The 18,097-nt window shown below is 36.9% G+C and overlaps 1 protein-coding gene across 4 annotated transcripts in view; it reads right to left on the reverse strand.

Annotated features, from left to right (window-relative positions):
- Positions 1–7,376: 7,376 nt before the first annotated feature.
- Set2 (SET domain containing 2) overlaps positions 7,377–18,097 on the reverse strand; it is a 45,181-nt gene continuing 34,460 nt past the window's right edge. For all 4 annotated transcript variants that reach the window (XM_067095266.1, XM_067095264.1, XM_067095265.1 and 1 more), the window contains 3 exons: positions 13,767–14,015; positions 12,871–13,050; positions 7,377–9,612 (listed from right to left, as the gene is read on the reverse strand). In XM_067095266.1, the coding sequence (XP_066951367.1) occupies positions 9,439–9,612; positions 12,871–13,050; positions 13,767–14,015 (603 nt within the window). In that variant the 3' untranslated portion in view covers positions 7,377–9,438. The remainder of the gene's footprint in view (positions 9,613–12,870; positions 13,051–13,766; positions 14,016–18,097) is intronic.

The following is an 18,097-nucleotide window of genomic DNA, read 5'->3' on the forward strand; positions in this document are numbered from 1 at the left end:
TATATATATATATGTATATATATATATATATATATATATATATATATATATATATATATATATATATATATATATATATATATATATATATATATATATATATAATATATATTTATATCTGACTATTTATATCTGACTATCTATCTATCATCTAAGCCACTCTTGTAAGTGTTTTCCAGTTTAATATATGAGGTGTATTGATTTGCCATTTCTGTTTATTTTCATTTTATACTGAGTAGAAAATTTGCTGAAGTGTAGCCCAAATAATTAGCAACCATCTTGAATTTTTACTTTTGAGTTCATAGGTTATATAATTCCAGGTTGTAAAAATGTGTATTTTGCATTGAAGGCTTTTGGCTCAGTGGATATTTATATTTTAAGACCTATTCTGAGTCATTGTCAGTTTCACTGTATACACAGAATAACGCTGTCATATTTGATGTTATTACACTGCTCGTTAGGAAGTATTAATGAGAGTTAAGCTTGAAGTGTGTTTCTGGACTGTGTTTGCTTCTGTATCTTAGCAGGTCTCTGGTATTTTTCTTTTGATGGATGTTTTTCTTTTAAGTTACATAAGTGCTTTAATATTGTCAAGTGTTTGTTATTTTTTTATAGCCATGTGGTAAAAGCTTCCTCATTCATTTATTCCTAAAAATAGTATATTCTGAAAATTTACTTTGAAACCACCACAGATAACATACTACAAGCTGTTGCATCACAATTGAAATGTTATACCCTAGTGCTGGCATCAGTGTTATTTTCATTGAATGTATCAGAAAAGTAATTTGGTTTCTTGAAAGATCTGCTGTATTCTTGCATGTAATTAATATACTTGGTCTATATTATCATATTCAGTAATACATGTATTTAGTATCCATGTTCAAGAAAACTGATAGTGCACTGCCAAATAAGTCATTAACAGAGGCAGCTTGGAGGGAGCTCAGATAATTTCAGCCATAAAATACTTTGTGTAGACCTCTTCCATGAAGCAAACACTGTCTACTAGACAGTTCATGATTTGGACTTGCCACTGGCTGTGACAGTGGCTGTAGGTCTCCTCAGTATAATTTTAACATTTGTTTTTGGTAATATTTTAACTTTCTTTTTTACTGTCATGCACACATAGCATTAAATAACTATTCTCCGTTTTTTCGTCAAACATCTTGATTGTTTTGAACTGAAAACGACTGTTTGTACTTCATCTAATGTATAGATAAGGGTGTTCATTTTGCATCTCCTTCATGTTCACCAGATTTGCTCTGTTCATGAAGTTAATATTAATAGTGATTTGGGTATTTTTAAGAAATATGAAAATGTTAACTCTTCTTTGAACAACTGATATATAATTGTGCTTTTTCCCATCTAGTCAGGACTCAAACCTTATAGTTTTGAACTACTGACAAAAAGCTGAAAAAGTTTGGAGGAGGACCAGATTTTTAGATTTACTGAATTAGTGATATGAAATTGTCATCACAGTAGCTTTGAATTTTAGTGTATTCCTCATATATCTAACCACTAGTTTTATTTTTCATGTTATTATCCATTCATGATTTCTGTTGATTTTGATGTTTATGAACAAGTCTCCACGGCTGGGATCTGTTTTGAGAAGTAAACTATTTTGTCTAAGTGGTGCCTGTGCTTTTATTGCTTTAGTATATATGTAATATTACACAGTGGTTGCACCTAAATGGCATAGCTGGAAGTGGTAAAATTTACATTTATTGACTATCAAATTATATCTGAATACAATGCATATTAAGCTTTGTGTTGTGCATTATTTAGCCTTTCACATGTTTTTTTTTATATGAAAGGTTAGTGAAAAATATTTAACATTTTGCATTGCAAATGGTAATATAAAGTACCACAGGAAATTTGAAACTAATGTGTATAATACATCATACCAGAATGAAAATTGTGGACTTGTGCTGGATGGAATTTCTATGTGTTTTTTTTATGATTAGCCATGGTAAAAGAGGTTCTAGTTTTCTTTAGATTTGCAAAGAAAATTCTAAAGTGAAAAATGAATTAATATTATTACTGGAAGTTTATGTTACTCCTCACATCAAAATTCCCTAATTTACTAATTGAGGGATCCTACATTAAAACATGGGAAATGTATATTTGTGTTTTTGTGAAGTACAAACTTACTTTGTAAATACCACCTTGGCAGGTCACAGTTCATTAAACCAGTCTGAATTCTTTGTTCCCCCTCCTGAAACCCAACAAGGGAGATCTGGGGGATGGCAGTTAGGTAGCTTTTGCACCACAGCAGGTGCAGCCTTGACCTCAGTTCTTTTCCTTCTTGCTCACAGAGTTGCAGTGCCAGTTTTAGTAGCCATAAATCAATCACTAACAGTCATTCAATCTTGCTCACAGACTGATATCTTGTTCATGACCAACACAATGAAATAACAGTTTGATTGGACATGGGATTTGATGTTAGTTAGTTATAAATGATTTGTTTAACCAGACCTCTGAACTCTTTTAGGGTTCTTCTCGGGCTGGAATGTGGGGTTGGATGGCATTCCTTTGTACTTGCTAAACACTTCATTGTCATCCCTACAGACTAAACCTACCACGGTGTCTTATATTCCTTGGCCCTATTTGTTCTACCTCCCTGAAGCTGTCCAGACAGGACACAGCTGGGAGGGCTTTCACTGCTACGGTGTCCAGAAGCACTCCCAGGTACTTGATTTGCTGTTTTGGGATCAGATCAGACTTTCACTATTCTAGACCATGACAGAAGTGTAGATGATGTTTGTCCGTTAGAAGACATTCCCTGGAGGGGGACAGGATCAGCCAGTTGTCCAGATACTACAGAAAGCAGATGCCTTTCAAACGCACCCAAGATCATGGTGAACACTTGAGTGAACACCTGAGGAGCTGTTGTGAGACTGAAGTACTGAACCTTCAACTAGAACACAGTCCCGTTGCAGATGAAATGGAGGAATTTCCTCAGATCCTAATGGATGGGAATCTGGAAGCCTGCATCCTGAAGGTGTATGGAGATCATGAAGTTGCCTTCTCTGATGGAATCAAACACTTTAGTGAGTACTCCATTGTGAATGGAGTCTGCTGAATGTACTTTTTTAATGTTGAGAAGTTGATATCTGGTCTCCAATCTCTGAGGCATTCACTACCAGAAAGAGGTTGCTGAAAATCCCAGTCTGGTGAGCCATGACCTCGACGGCACCTCTGCATCATCATTTTTACCTCCACCAACAAGGCTCAAGATTTCAATAACTTGGTCGAGTAAATCGGGAACAGAATCACTGTCATCAACAGGGGAGGATGAAGGTCTTTGAAAGGGAACCTGTAGCCATCCCACAGGACTGACACTATCCAGGGCTCTGCTCTGTATTGCTGCCACGCTGCCCAACAGCATGACAGGCAATCCCCAACTTGTGGCAGTGGAGGAGGGGATCACCACTCTCAGCAACTGCCTCCCATCTGCCCTCTTCCACCCTCTTGGATGAACACAGGAAAGGGGGTCAAAATGCTGAGAAGGTTCTGTGAAGGCTACTGCTCTTGCCTGGGTTTCTGAATTAGGGGGTTACTGAGTGCCCTAGGTGAAGGGTTCTGAACCTGGTTTAGTTGTCATGACAATTGTGGTGAGGGAACACATCCAAAGGTCTTAACCAAGAGACCGTATGAATGTAAGCCATAAGCAACTGATTAGATTATTGGCTTCTGTAACACTGAAAGCAAAGCCCTCTTGACAGTCTTATCTCAAAGGAATGTATTTGTCAGGCAACAACCAGAGGTGGGGATCTGCATCTTGCAGCATGTTAAAATTCTTCCATGTCTGAAGCAGGGTAGTTCACTCAATCTGCAAGTGACTAAGGAACTCCTTGACTGCAGATGAGGGTGTTCATCTCCACCAAAACACCATGAGACAAGGTAACCTTACTGAAGGTCTCATCTCTTGAGGCAGAACAGGAAAACCACTCCAGGGGTAAGAACAAGGGCCAAGTTGATGATGAGGATGCCTCCCTGAGGTTATTGTGCTCACTGATGAGTGAAATAACCCTTTTGAAACCACTGATCTAACCCTACGATGATGTGGCTTTAGTACAATAATTATCTGGGCCCTTACCACCTGTAAGCATTCAGAACCTTGCAGGAAAAAGTATAGCAGTTAACCATTCGAACAATTAATACTAAGAATATACAACTGAAGTTTTAGTACAAATACATATACTAGTATATATATTCAAAAACATGATTTCCTTAAAAGGCTAGGGGAAACAGGAGCACATTCACTGTACAATTTCTCAAACCACCCACACAAGTGTTTCTCAAAGGAAGAGAGCAACTCACACACTATAATGAGACAGTTGAAGAAAAAGATAGAAGCAAAACCTTAGACCTAACTCGAAAGCATTTTTACAATATAAATACTGATATTTACACTTAGAAAATCAACAAAAGAATCAGTCCATACCAGCTATATACAACTCAACAGGCAGTATGACAACTCTAAGGCACAGCACGGCACTGGAAGCTGCAGGTCAAAAGTAAGTAAAAAGCAAGGCATTCCACCAAACTTGACACCAGAAGCAGCCACTCCATATGCTATAAGACTTGTACATGGTAGTATTAATGAGGGCGACTTCACCACAGAGCTCGATAAGAGAGTGGGCCCAGAACACTATCAACTGAAACACAAAGGTAGATTTACACCTGAAGGTACTTCCCACCATTGTAGAGAGAGAAAACTGTCCTTTCAGTAAATGAGAGCTGATCTGACTGAAATTAGGATTTTGACTCTAAGGCAACGCAACTCCAGCAGTCATAACTATTCCCCCAAAAGATGGAAGCAATGGGAGTCTCCCTAGAGCAAGAATGCTCTTGTTTAGAGAGGACTGGAGACTAAGCACACTGAATGGGGTGGTGGTGAAGTCTCCTGCAGGCACTTAAAGGTGAACAATGGAGAGTGCTTTGCCTGCTGCTCTGATGATGACAGTACGGAGACTGAGCACACTGTGCAGGCCTACTCTGCAGTGGCTCAAATGAGCTTAATGGAGCAGGGCTACCAAAGGATGGGACCCTACCCAAGTCAGAGAGACCTGGAGCATGATGGAGGAGGCTGTTCAGCACCCTCCCGATGCAAAGGCTAAGGCTCAAGGTGACATGGTGAGGTAGCAGGCCTCCTGTCTAAGTGCGGAGATGTTGAAACACTACTGCCATGTATTCAGGTTGCTCGAGGATGGACCGGTGCCTCTGCTCTGCCAATGGGAGTAGAGGTCTGCCTGGACCTCTTCCTAAAGGCCTTGGACTTTCTCTTCATCTTATTCCTAAGGTGAGATGAGTCCCAGGAAGGAGGAGAAAGATGACAAGGACAAGGATGAAGAGCAACGATAATGTTTCTTCATCTTTAATTACATATCCACCTACAAATACAACCTTTGTATCAGAACAACAATTGAACAGAATAGAGAGTTTAGGCCAAAGGCCAACCTGCGGGACCTATGAGGTCATTTAGAGCTGAAACAGAAGTTAACAGTAAAAAGGTTTGAAAGATGTAACAGGAGGAAAACCTCGGAGTTGCACTATGCAACAATTGTTAGAGAGGATGATAAGTGAGATGGAAGAGAATGTGAATGGAGGTACAGTAAAAGGAATGAAAGGGGTTGAAACTAGGGGCCGAAGGCACGTTGCAAAGACCCTGATAGCACTTCCCCTCTAAGGAGGACACTTGTTGAGGCAGGGGTATGCAAGTCAACGTCCACTTGCTCAGCTTTGGGGGATACTCCAGTCACTGCAGGGAACGGGGAAGATGGGATTGGCCGATCTGTGTTCTTTCCTGCTGAAGAATTTTAAAAAGCCACAACTGACAGACTACCATGAATATTGAAGGAAGACCACATTTTATGCAGATATTCAAAGGATGGTAGATCCTTTGCTTCCTATCATCAGGTGAAGGACTGACAGGGTTTGCACTTGAATGACTTACCCTTCCCAGGTGAGGGACAAGGAGTTGAGGGAAGAGGAATGGCAACCAGAAGTAAGAAGGCTCTAGACAGTACGACCAAATGTCGCTTCCATTGGAGAGACATGCTCCAGGGAATCAGGCGAACCCTTCCCAGGCTTCCTCCTCCTCTTGCTGTACTTCTTCCATTGGGGTGATGGCCTTGAAAAGCACTCATCAGCAGGTAGGGCATCTACAAGTAGTACAAAAAATGTATGGATCTACCAGAGTGGGGTATAGTCACTACCCAACTTACAAATGAGTTACGTTCCAGATGGCTGTTCGTATATTGAATTGTTCTAAAGTTGATTTACAATGTGTAGTGCATAATTTTTTTTTTGATGTTTACATTCCTGAGTTAATTTGGGAGTCATAAATTATACTATTTTCACTATTTTTAAATCATGCACTATTATAAACAATTACTTTGGATGTAAGAAAGAAAATAAAATTTAAACTCGTGCAACATTCAAAATTTAGTATTTTTTCCAAGCTTTGAAAATACAAAATTGGAGAGAATTTTGCAAGAGCAGCATCTGACACTGGTTCATTGAGTAAACAATGCACATCGCCATCTGTTGAGAAAAATATATAATAAATGTTTCATATAGGGAGAGGAAATACAGAGAATGGGAATTCACCAAAAAACAAGGTAAATCAGGAAGATAGAAATTAGGAATATTTTAAGAGCATGAACGAGTGATCTTGTGACTGTAAGAAGAATACATGGTAGTTGATCACAAGCATATGAGGGATAATAAGGGAAAGGATTAAAGGAATGGGTTCTTTTTCTTCCTTTTGTTCTGCTCTTTGCAAAAATTCTTACTAGGCAGAATAAGCATGCAGAGCAAAATTTGAACTTACAGGTGGCAAAGGGGAGAGCTCCGAACACATTTTTAACTTGTGACCCTGTCTGTTCGTAGCTCTTGAATGTTTATAACGTGAATGTTTGTAAGTAGGGTGGTGACTATATGAAATGGCTGCAAGGCCACTAACAACCCCCCACAATGATTTTTTTTCCTTCTCCATACGAAAAAAAAAAAAAAAAACAGGACCAAAGGACACAAAAAAAACAACGTAAAGTGACTGCATAATACACAGGAAAGAAACAAAGCACATGATGTCAGAAAATGATGGCGGCCAGAGGAGGATGGAATGGCGTGCATGAGCAGATCTTTGGGTACCTCCACCTCACTAGGTTATCCACCTGGTTTACAAAGATACTATGGCCATTCCAGCCTTCACTGAAGGAAGTCCATATATGAAAAGTGGAGAGTTTCTATCCTGGTAGTTAGAAAAGTATTTTACTACAACAAATTACACTGGTGGTATGGTTAAGCTACTTTACAATGAACCCAACATTAAAATAGAGAAAATAAAAGACAGTGATAATGAAAAATAAAAGGAAGAAAGGAATACCTTTAATTACATGTAATGAAGAAACTTTTTTTTTATACACCAACATGCACTTCCCAGATACCTTGTCCAGTCCAAGCATGGCTGTACTTAAGTCTTTCTTTTTTTTTTGGTAGCAGTAGTTTAAATTCAATATTTCGTCAATATGCAAGCAGAGCAACAATATAGTTACATGTCAATATATATACATTTGATGCTAATAAGGTTTACAATACACTTTAATCTCTAGTGAGTGAGGAGAGTTTTTTTTAATAAAAAAAATACACAATTACTTTCTGCCTCATCACAGACCCAGACATTGTTCTTCATACATTCTTAAGAATCCAAGTTGTCTTCCTCTTTTCTTTCATTAGAATATAAAACTGCCAAGGAAGTACATCCATTGTACTTGGACTAGAAAGTTTTCTTCTAACTTCTCTCAGAAGTCCTTTAGGCTATTGTGTGCCAGTGGTGTGATTGTCATAAACTTTTTGAAGCCAGTTTCTTTTCCACTGAAATGTTTCTTCTTATTTCCTTATGATAATTATTTGTCAACTAAAGTTTTGGGGCTTGAAAACTACTGCCTGTAAATTTCAGTAATCAGATATTTTTACATGCACTGAGAAAAATTAATAACAACTTAGGGGAAAAAAAAGGACAAAGATCTTATCATATTTAAACTTCACTATGGGGATCTTTGTACATTTAGTCCTATAATTAACCTAAAAGCTAATATCATCACAGGGCATGTGTATTCCAGGAATACAATAAAAAACACAATTAACTGATTATTAGTCAGAAACATAACAATAACCTGTGTGGTAAGTGCTACATACAAAACTTGAATGTTAACATCTATATAATGCAATAAAAAACTAAAACATTTAATGCCTTCAAAATACAGCTGTCTGCATAATTGAAATAGCCTGTACAACTGCATATGTACATGAGGTATTGATTAGATATAATTTAATATGCTGATGGAAACTGTACATGTCGATAAAACACCTCCCAGTAAGACCATTCTTGTATTTATGTCTGAAACCTAAAAGTTGATGTAACACACTAAAGGAAAGACTGAAATGGCTATGCCTACATATATGATGTATAAATAAAATTAGCTAAAGAAAAAATCAGAATAATGATGAATGTCTAGCACTACAAAACTATTACACTTATTCCAGAACTTCATGTTCATCATTAAAATTACACGTGCATCTTTGGCAGTGTCCATACTTATAATGTGTCCTATACTATAGTATCTATGTATCAATAATTCCCAAGTCCTATCAGAGATCAAAATGCTGGCACATTTCAAAAATAACAAATCTGTCCAATCTTACTTGACGCACAGAGAATTGATAACACTAGTCATATGTAATGTGCCATGTAATATTTTTTTAAGTGTTATATTACATACCACAATTCAGTAATAGTTTAACTGTCTAAAAATTAAAACAAATTCACGATATGTACCAATGACTCCTTTTCCATAACCTAAAACCACTTCTGAATTAACAAATATACACCGTTTCAAAATTTGTTTAACAATGCAATATGAAATGGTTGTACTTTTCAGAGCTACAAATATGGGGTATATTAAAAAAATTCCCTCTAATTTTACACATATATTACCCTTACAATCAAAGAGTTAGTCTACAAAGCAAAACTGGTGGCCAATATCTATTCAATACTGTACTGCATTTAAATAGACACTGATGTATATTTTTGATGAAAAGCATAACACACTGATCAACTGCAAACTGCTAGATGGGTGCAAATGAAACTTTACCCCATGAATTCACTATACACATATACTGTATTTACATAGAACCTTTCCATAACCCCATCTTCTTACAAACCACTGCCATTTCAATGCTATTGTTCAATCCAAAACTTCGGTGAAGCATACTGGGTATTTTGAAGAACTTTCGTATTTCACAGAACATGTTAAAAAATACTAAATTTTCAGAACAGTATAAAGTAGCTAAATTGAAAATCCTATATCAATACCAAACACACCAGTTTCAGGTAACTTGGCAGAAACATTTGACACTCAACAGCATTCTCATTCACATCTTATTAATACTCCTTTGTATCTGTTGGATCTCTCTAAATTCATGACCATACTTGCTCATGTATTTCCGGACAAAATCTTTGGTCTTGTACTTTACACTGTCATTGCATTCAAGATCTTCAACACTATGTAACTGCTTCAACTCCTTGATCATGACGAAGTGTGTAAGCTGCAAAAGTAAAGCGATATACAAAGATACAAATAGAATAACAGCAGACTTAAAGGTTAAAATAGCACTGTAAATAAAATCATAAAGTAGCACTTAACCTGAAATGTAAGCATGATAATTAATTGGCAAAGAATTAATGATAATTATGAACAAATTATTTTTCATGTTTGTTTTGCCTGATCCTTCTCTTCTTTTCCATATTATCTGATTAACTCTACATAACTGATACTGACTGTATGATATATTTCAGCTACATTACCAGTAAACAAAACTGGAATATACAATTTAGGCCAAAGGCCAAGTGCTGGGACCTATGAGGTCATTCAGCACTGAAAGGGAAAGAGTAAGATGGTTTTAAAGGTGAGTATCCCACTTAATCTAGTCAATTCTCCAAAGACTATATGTATCTGTATGGGTTATAAGTCAGATATTCCCTTTTACACTACAAGGTTACCATGAAATTAATTTTCTACTCTCTTCTGTCATGTAATAATTAATCTAACATCTCCATCTCATCTCCAACTCCAAAAAACTTTCAGATACTTTGCTAATAGAATTCTTAACCTTTCCAAGTATAACTCTCATCTCCTCTGTCCTATGATGCTATAGCCTGCTCTTATTTTCAGGCCACAATACCTGGATCTAACTTTTTTGCTAACCCTTCTCATAACTATTTCAGTTTTCCCAATCCTCCTATTCTACCACAATTTTATGTCCTCCTGAATATTCTCGTTCACGATGCGCAAAGAATTCTTTCATCTTTACAGATTGTCATGATATTTGACTCGGATCCTACTCCTGCCAGGTTCCTTAAATGGTCTAAAAGTGAAGTGGCCCTAAAATTTGCCATCTTTTTACCTATAATTAATTAATCCTACACTTATCCTTCTTGGAAGCAAGCTCAGGTTCAGCCAGTTCCTAAGATATAAGCCATGCTATCCTTCTGTCTACCACCCTATTGCCTTAACTTCTACTATCAATAATGTAATCTACTATCAATAATGTAATCTTAAGATGTCCAAAATCCAACCCCCCCATCTTTCAGAGCACCAATATGGCTTCTGTAAGGTAAGATCTACTTGTGACCCTTCCTGTCTCACGTTTAATCTCTTCTGTAGAATGTATCAGAATCACTTAATACTGCCCTTGACGTCTCTAAGGCATTAGATATTCAGGCATAAGGTCCTGTTGGCCAAACTTGCTGCTTATGTCATCAGTCCTGGCCTCTCTAAGCTCATTACTCTCTTTTCATCTATCTGCAGCCTTCCCCAACTACTCTATACCTCAGGGTTGTTTCTTTTCATTTACTCTATCCTTATCTGTCACTGATGTTCTCCAGCCGCTAAATTTCCACCCTTTTACTCAATTTCCACCCTCCCTATTTCTTCATTCACCTCTCAAAGCTCCTAATCTCAAATTGCTCTATATTTATCTATTCTCCTTTCTCTGCAACTTTTCCAACTTCTAAGAAGGGTTGACATTTCTGACAGCTTTCTTCCACCTGGCTCAGTGAAACACACTGTCCTCTGACAATTGCTTGTCTCTCAGGACTTCTTTAACAACATCCATCCACCTTCGCTTCAGTCTTCCTCACCAGGCAACTCCAACCGCATCACTCTCCTCCCTACATATATCTCACCCCTTTCTCATTACATGGCCACACCGCTGCAGCCTTCTTTCCTGGGCTTTTTTTAGTGGTTCCATTTGTTCTTTCGTTCTTGATCCAGTCCATTTCGTCGCTCCACATGTCTCTAAGTATTTTCATCTCTACCCCATCCAATTTCTTCTCTTGCACTCTCTTTACTGGCCATGTTTCAGCTGGTCTAACTACTGTCTTATACACTCTTCCTTTAATCTTTATGTTGATTCTGCGGTCACACAAGATTCCTGACATCTTTCTCCCATTTTTCCATCCAGCCTGCACTCGATGTTATTTCTACAGCTCTATCTTTATCTAATAACTTGTATTAAGTGAGCCTGACTGAAATGGGGATCCCTAAGTTATCAATTCAATGCCTTCCAGACAAATTTTTTTTGTTTGTCCCCTCTCCAACTCAATTCTTCAATTCCTTTGGATGAAAATTTAATTGAACTCTTCACTTCTAATGTTAATTGTTGAAATGACAATTTTTTATTAATTTGTATTTTTCATAGCTAACAAACCTACTGTCTTAATGTAATTCTTACAGAGCAGCTGGAAACTAGTAAAATCATAAAAACTTGTAGAACAAGGAATTGGTGGCAACAAGGTCCTTGTCTAACAGGTGGCTTCTTTTGTCTCCCCTCCTCAATAGGAATGAATCTGACAATTAATTTCATCTATGATCTCGCTCTCACCTGTAAGACAGCTTCACACACATCTGGCCAAGACTGAGTCAGACTCGGCAACAATTTTATCCCTGGGCACAGGCACCACAGAGACTGAATCACATTTTGTTAAGAAAAAAGATTCTGTAATCTGGGAGAAAGTGAAGTTTGGTACTGTGGAACCTGACATTGAATAAGAGCAACCTAACTGACAAAAACACTAGCTACAACAAATGCCAATGTTTAAGAAGTGGTAGTTCATTCTTCATGAGCATCTGCGCAAATTGCACTCTGGAAACTTGTTTCACTGAGGAGGTAAGACAAGTAGGGGGAAGAAATATAACTGCTGAACCAATTAAAGCATAACCAAAAAGATTTTTGGTCAAAACTAAAACTAACTATATGTCACATGTTCAAGTAAGCTAACCATCACAACTTTGCTTCAGAGTAAAATATGAAGATATAATATACGTAGGTAGAACCGAGTAAAAGATGAAGATATAATGTAAGTAGGCAGAACAGAGTAAAAGATGACTTACGTACAAAATACAAAAAACTGTAACAAGAATTCCAACCTTACTAGAAACCTTGTCACTAAAGAAGCATTAAGATAAAAGAAATATTAGAGCTAACAAAACAGAATTAAAAGGAATAAATGTGCACATTAAGGAAGAGAGGGAATTAAATAACTGATTCTGGCTAAACAATCAGCCACAAGGTCTGAGTAGTAGTGTCTTGTTACCAACATGTTTTGCACAAGAACTGTGGCTCTCGCACACCCAGAACCAAAGGATCAATGTGTCACATACATAGCTGTCAGCCAGCAGACAATTTATTTAGTGAAGACGATGAATATGGGAAAATTATAAGTACTGGGTTTGATGAAATACAATAATAAAAATGTGTTCACATCTTATAACATTACAAAAACACAACTATTGTGATAATTACCTTCCGTGCTAAATACTTGAAATCTTCATTGCACGTAATTCTTCCAATCTTACAGTCATCTTTCCTATAAGGATTTAGAACAGACACAATATATGTAGCCATCTTTGCCCTGAAGTTTTCTTTACATTTGCGAGCTGAATCACTGTTATCTGCAATTGCTGTTGCAGCCCTCTCCTTGCTCTGCAAGCATGAATATAAATCAATTAATTGTGGATGAACAATGATGATTACCTGTGAGAAAATACAAACAAAATTAACCTACACAAACTGCAAAAACTCCTAGTCGACCTACATACTTCAGTTTATCAAAGAAGGCAAAGGATGTTAATAAGAAATTTCCAGAGCATGACATGCAGAAATCCATCTCTCCCTCTGCCATCTTGAGTACTTTGTGCATGAATTCCTATCAGGTCCAGGTCCTCATCTATGGTCGTCTAAATAGAAAAAAAAAATTTTCTGGCCTTTCCTAGCAGTCTTCATCCTGCTAGTTTCATATCTACTTAAGCACTAATTGACCTTTACTCTTCCCTTCTCATCCCATGTCCTAACCATCTCACGTATATTGGCATCAATAACCTAGATGATGTAACAGTACTGGAGGTGTGACATTCTTACATGCATAAAACTGATCAAAAATAAAAAATTTCATGTCCAAATGCACTCAACAATGCTGTTGGAACAGACACCTGCTCCATGTCATAAAAGCATCTGCAAATGAAATTAGTCCTTCACTTTCAACAATTGGGTACACCATGTGCTCAAAGATCTTTCATTAAATATGACCTGTGAAACAAAATTTAACACTACAAACCTATAGTCAATACTGACAGGTTACATGAACTTCCAGGTTCCTGCTGAATGACAAAGAAATAAATGTCCAGAAATTCAAAACGTACCTTGATCTTTTCACGAATCTTGGACTTTTCACGATACTCGTGTCTTTCCTTTTCCATGGCAGCCTCTGTTCTCTCCAGTCTTTGAATTTTTTCACTTAGTGGCTCAATTTCCTCATTTGGATCTAGAACATCTGGGCCAGGGTCATGCAGTCTGTCTTCCTGGCGTTCTTGGCGCAATTCTTTCTGTGCTCTTTCTTTTGCTTCCCGTCGCTCACGTCTTGCTGCTTCTTTATCCATCTCCAAAACAGGCTGTTCATTCAGGATTGAAAATAAAATATAAATTTAAAAGAAAACACTTAAATTTTTTTCAGCGCCACAAAACATTAAGTTATGAAACCTTTAATCTGGCCTCGGTTCAGACATTCCAAATTAATAAATTTTTTTCATATTCCTTTGTATATTACAGTACACTTGTATACACAGATCAAGGTGGTTCCTATTTAGTGGTAATCAGGAAGATCATCATGAAGCAATGACTTGTACAATACTTTATGAAATTAAATACAAATTTTTCAAAAGGCTAATTAAACAAGTCACAATTACAGACATTAAGACATGTGATAATTTCTGAGGTTGATCATTTACCTGGAAAAAAAAGTAATCTGAAGGATAATGTTTAGTGTATTTACCTGTTAACACATTCTCTGCCTAAGGCTTAAATAAACAACACCAAATTCTTTCAACACCATACTTGGCCTTAAAATGAAAACTTATACTGTATAAGAATACAGCTGGAACAAAGTATTTTGCCAAGAAGTCAATGTCAACTGCACTACAGACAGACCTAACAGTACAATCAATTCTACAAAACTGTTCTCAAAAAGGCTGATAAACTGCCCAAGAGGTAAAGAGGTAGATTAAAATTTACATTACCAATCACCCAAACTGAAAAAAAACAACAGCACACACTTGAAAACGAGTTCCTGAAAAAACCAACCACATGTACCTTAACCTATACAAGATCCAAAGACTGCTCTGGAGCAGTTGTTCTTATAAATGTCCTTAGCCTAGCTTATCCCCATATGAAACAAGGATAAAGAAAAGAATAGGAAGAAATGTGGGACCTACCACAATCTGAGAACTGCTGAACTACTCAGTAATGTGGAAGTGGTGGCCTAAAGGGTGTTGCAACACTGTCAGAGAAATGGGATATACTCCTGAAACCTAACATGTCAATAGCTGAAATACTGTGCTGAAAGAAGAAATGACAAAAATGACACTCATAGGCAGCTAGAGAGATGACTCATGTGACATTCGATGAACTGAAGCTAACTTTAGAAGCAGAATTAGGTATTCGAGCACTGTGATCTCCCAAGTTTTAAGAATTTATTATTTCTAAAATGTTGCTATAGGAAAGAGGTTGAGCTGGGCCTGTCAGTTTGCTAGTTGATGGATTCATTCTGATTTATCAGATGGTAAAAGATAATTACCAATCCTCAGCCTAGTATCCTGATGCAGCCTGATCTTAGCCTGCTTTCCCTTTCAGTTCTAGTCTACAATATTTTAAGAGTTCCTGTGAAACCCTGAGACCAGCTGGTGCATTTGAGCTGCACTTTTTTGCTATCCACAGAAACAAAACCAATAACTTTCTGTGGTAGCCAGATATCATCTTATCCAGCTAGTCTTAGTTCTGCTCTCAGCTGAAGGTTCCTTATTGTCACCTGAAAAAATGGAAGACTGATTTCTATCTGTTGACCAAGTTAGTAATCAGATGCTCTGAACAAAACAAAACATTAAGTAAATGCTCTTTAACAAACAATGGTAGTTACCAGTTTCTGTGAAACACTAACTTTCAAGTGAAGACTTCTGAAAGATGGAATTGAAGCACTGAAAGAATTTTAGTTACTCAACAGCCACAATCACTAATGGGGAAAACAATATTTCTAAGAAGATTACCAGAATGAGCGAAGTGTCTCCCCTCCTGACTAAAAAAGATAAAGGAAATATAAAAAAATGGTACATCATCTAAGCCATCACCTCAACAGAAAGCAAAATAGCTTGAAATGACAGCTTAAGAAAGTGAAAAATTTATGAAGACATGAGTAGAATACAGACTAAGTAGATGTCTTTCCCGCTTAGCATAAAGTCAACATCCAAGATGTAGGTGATGCATTAACAAACGTGATTAATACACATTACAATAATGCAACAGCTAGAGCTATACAAAATGTGAAGAGCAGCACATGAACATGAATGCTGTATAAAATATTAAGATTCCTATCTGTGCTTATAAGGAAGGTTATAACATCAATAACATGAAGTTGATATTTAAATACTGACATCCATTTTAGAATATATATATATATGAAAGAAAAGACAAAACTTGTCTGACAAATGTCAAAAAGATACTTTACATGCTTACTTGGTAGACCAAGGTAACATGATGCGTAAATTGGAGGGAACTCCCACTAAAGGGACTTCTCACCTGTTAGTTAATTATGAATGAGGGTATTTGCAATTCTGGATTTGTCTGACCTTCTGCTTTATAAAGTTTATAAAGCAATATTTTTTCCTTCCCATAAAAAAAATCAATTACCTAAAAACTAAACCTTATCACATGTTCTTCCAAACTCCTTTATTTCATTCTAATCTCAAAATTGTTTCCAAGCCCAAGTATGTATACAAGAATCTGCGAAAGATAAAGAGCCCTACTTACATTACTAATATAGACACTACCGTTTCCTTTGAACATATGCATCAAATAAAATCAGCCACCAAATATACAGTAGTACATGTTTGTAATAAGAATGATAGATAACTTTCTCTCCATCTGCATGATTTTTTTGAAGATTTATCTCCACTATCTATACGGCATGGTGCATACAGTACTATAATCAATAGTAAAATGTACTTCATCAATACCTGTCTTTATAACGGATAATAATAATGACAGAAATCACCACTAACACCTACTAGTTAAAGTATACCTAAAATACCAAATTCAATTTGTATTTTTCCTAGGATACGATTCTGCTCCAAGTACTCTATCTACGAAAGCGTAGGTTCATATTCCTGTCGGAACAATCTGTTTACCTTTAGTAATTTTAAGTTACTAAAATTTTTAATAATGGCATATCTACAACCTAGTAAGATGATAAATCCAATCTTTCAAGCAAAATACTCATGATTTTTGAGGTAGCTCCATATAAAAACAAAATACCAAAATACCAGTCCCCAATTTATGGCAGGTCCGGCTTACGACGTTCCGAGGTTGCGACGCTTTTCAAATATGTTCATCAGAAATTATTTCCCAGTTTACGAAGCATGTTCCAGGGTTACGATGCCGATCCGACGAATAAATATGGCAACAAAACGACAGATTAATCAAAATTTGGAGGTTTTTTGATGAAAAAATCAATAGAAATGCAGTTTACATCATTTTCAATACACCCAAAGCATTAAAAGTAAGGTTTTCTTAGGATTTTTGACGATTTTCAACGATTTTTTGGCTTACGATTTTCAGCTTACAATACCGCGTAGGAACAGAACGCCTGTTGTAAACCAGGGACTGCCTGTATTGGCTGAGGAAATTCCTGTAGAAAAAAACTTCAACAACTTCAGTAGCTTCACGTACCTACACGAAAGGCTCACTACCAGCTTGTTTATCCCCTATGCAAACACTGCAATAAACCTCTGCCTGACACAAACTTCTGTACTAATGCCCCTTCATTCAAACTTCCTTTTCACTCTAATTAGCCAACACTTTCTAGGTCTTGCTTCATCAAACTTCTAAATTATATGCACTTGTTTACATCCCATAGCCTCCAATTCACTCCACCCTTAATCTTGGTAACAAGTTAGTTCATTAGTTCACTCAGAGAGAGAGAGAGAGAGAGAGAGAGAGAGAGAGAGAGAGAGAGAGAGAGAGAGAGAGAGAGAGAGAGAGAGGGGGACCACCGCACTTGCCTCAGAATCACCAATCTATCTTTTCCTTTGACTGCAGGAATGAAGTGGGGTGGTTGAGGTGGGTAGAACTTATAAGACTGAGTCTGGTTTGTATGCCTAGGAAAAATACAAATTGCTTCAAAAATGTATTTGTTCCTCTGGTGACACAACCATCACCTTTCATATATGGAGCCTTACCATTCAGGACATTATTTTGGAGGAGCATGACATCTACCATGGAAGTTGTCGGTAAGCACCATTACTCTGGTTATTAATAAATAATGGGTTCAGAAAAAAGTTCTACCATGTCTTCCTCCACCTTATTAAAAGAGAAAGACACAGGGTGACATATTCTAAGCTACTTAGAACAGGTGCTTTTGTATACTTTCCTGTATCTCATTTGATTCCAACATGTATTTTGGCCCAGATATGCTCAGGAATGGAAA

This window comes from Macrobrachium rosenbergii, chromosome 51, assembly GCF_040412425.1.
Source record: "Macrobrachium rosenbergii isolate ZJJX-2024 chromosome 51, ASM4041242v1, whole genome shotgun sequence".
NCBI lineage: Eukaryota > Metazoa > Arthropoda > Malacostraca > Decapoda > Palaemonidae > Macrobrachium > Macrobrachium rosenbergii.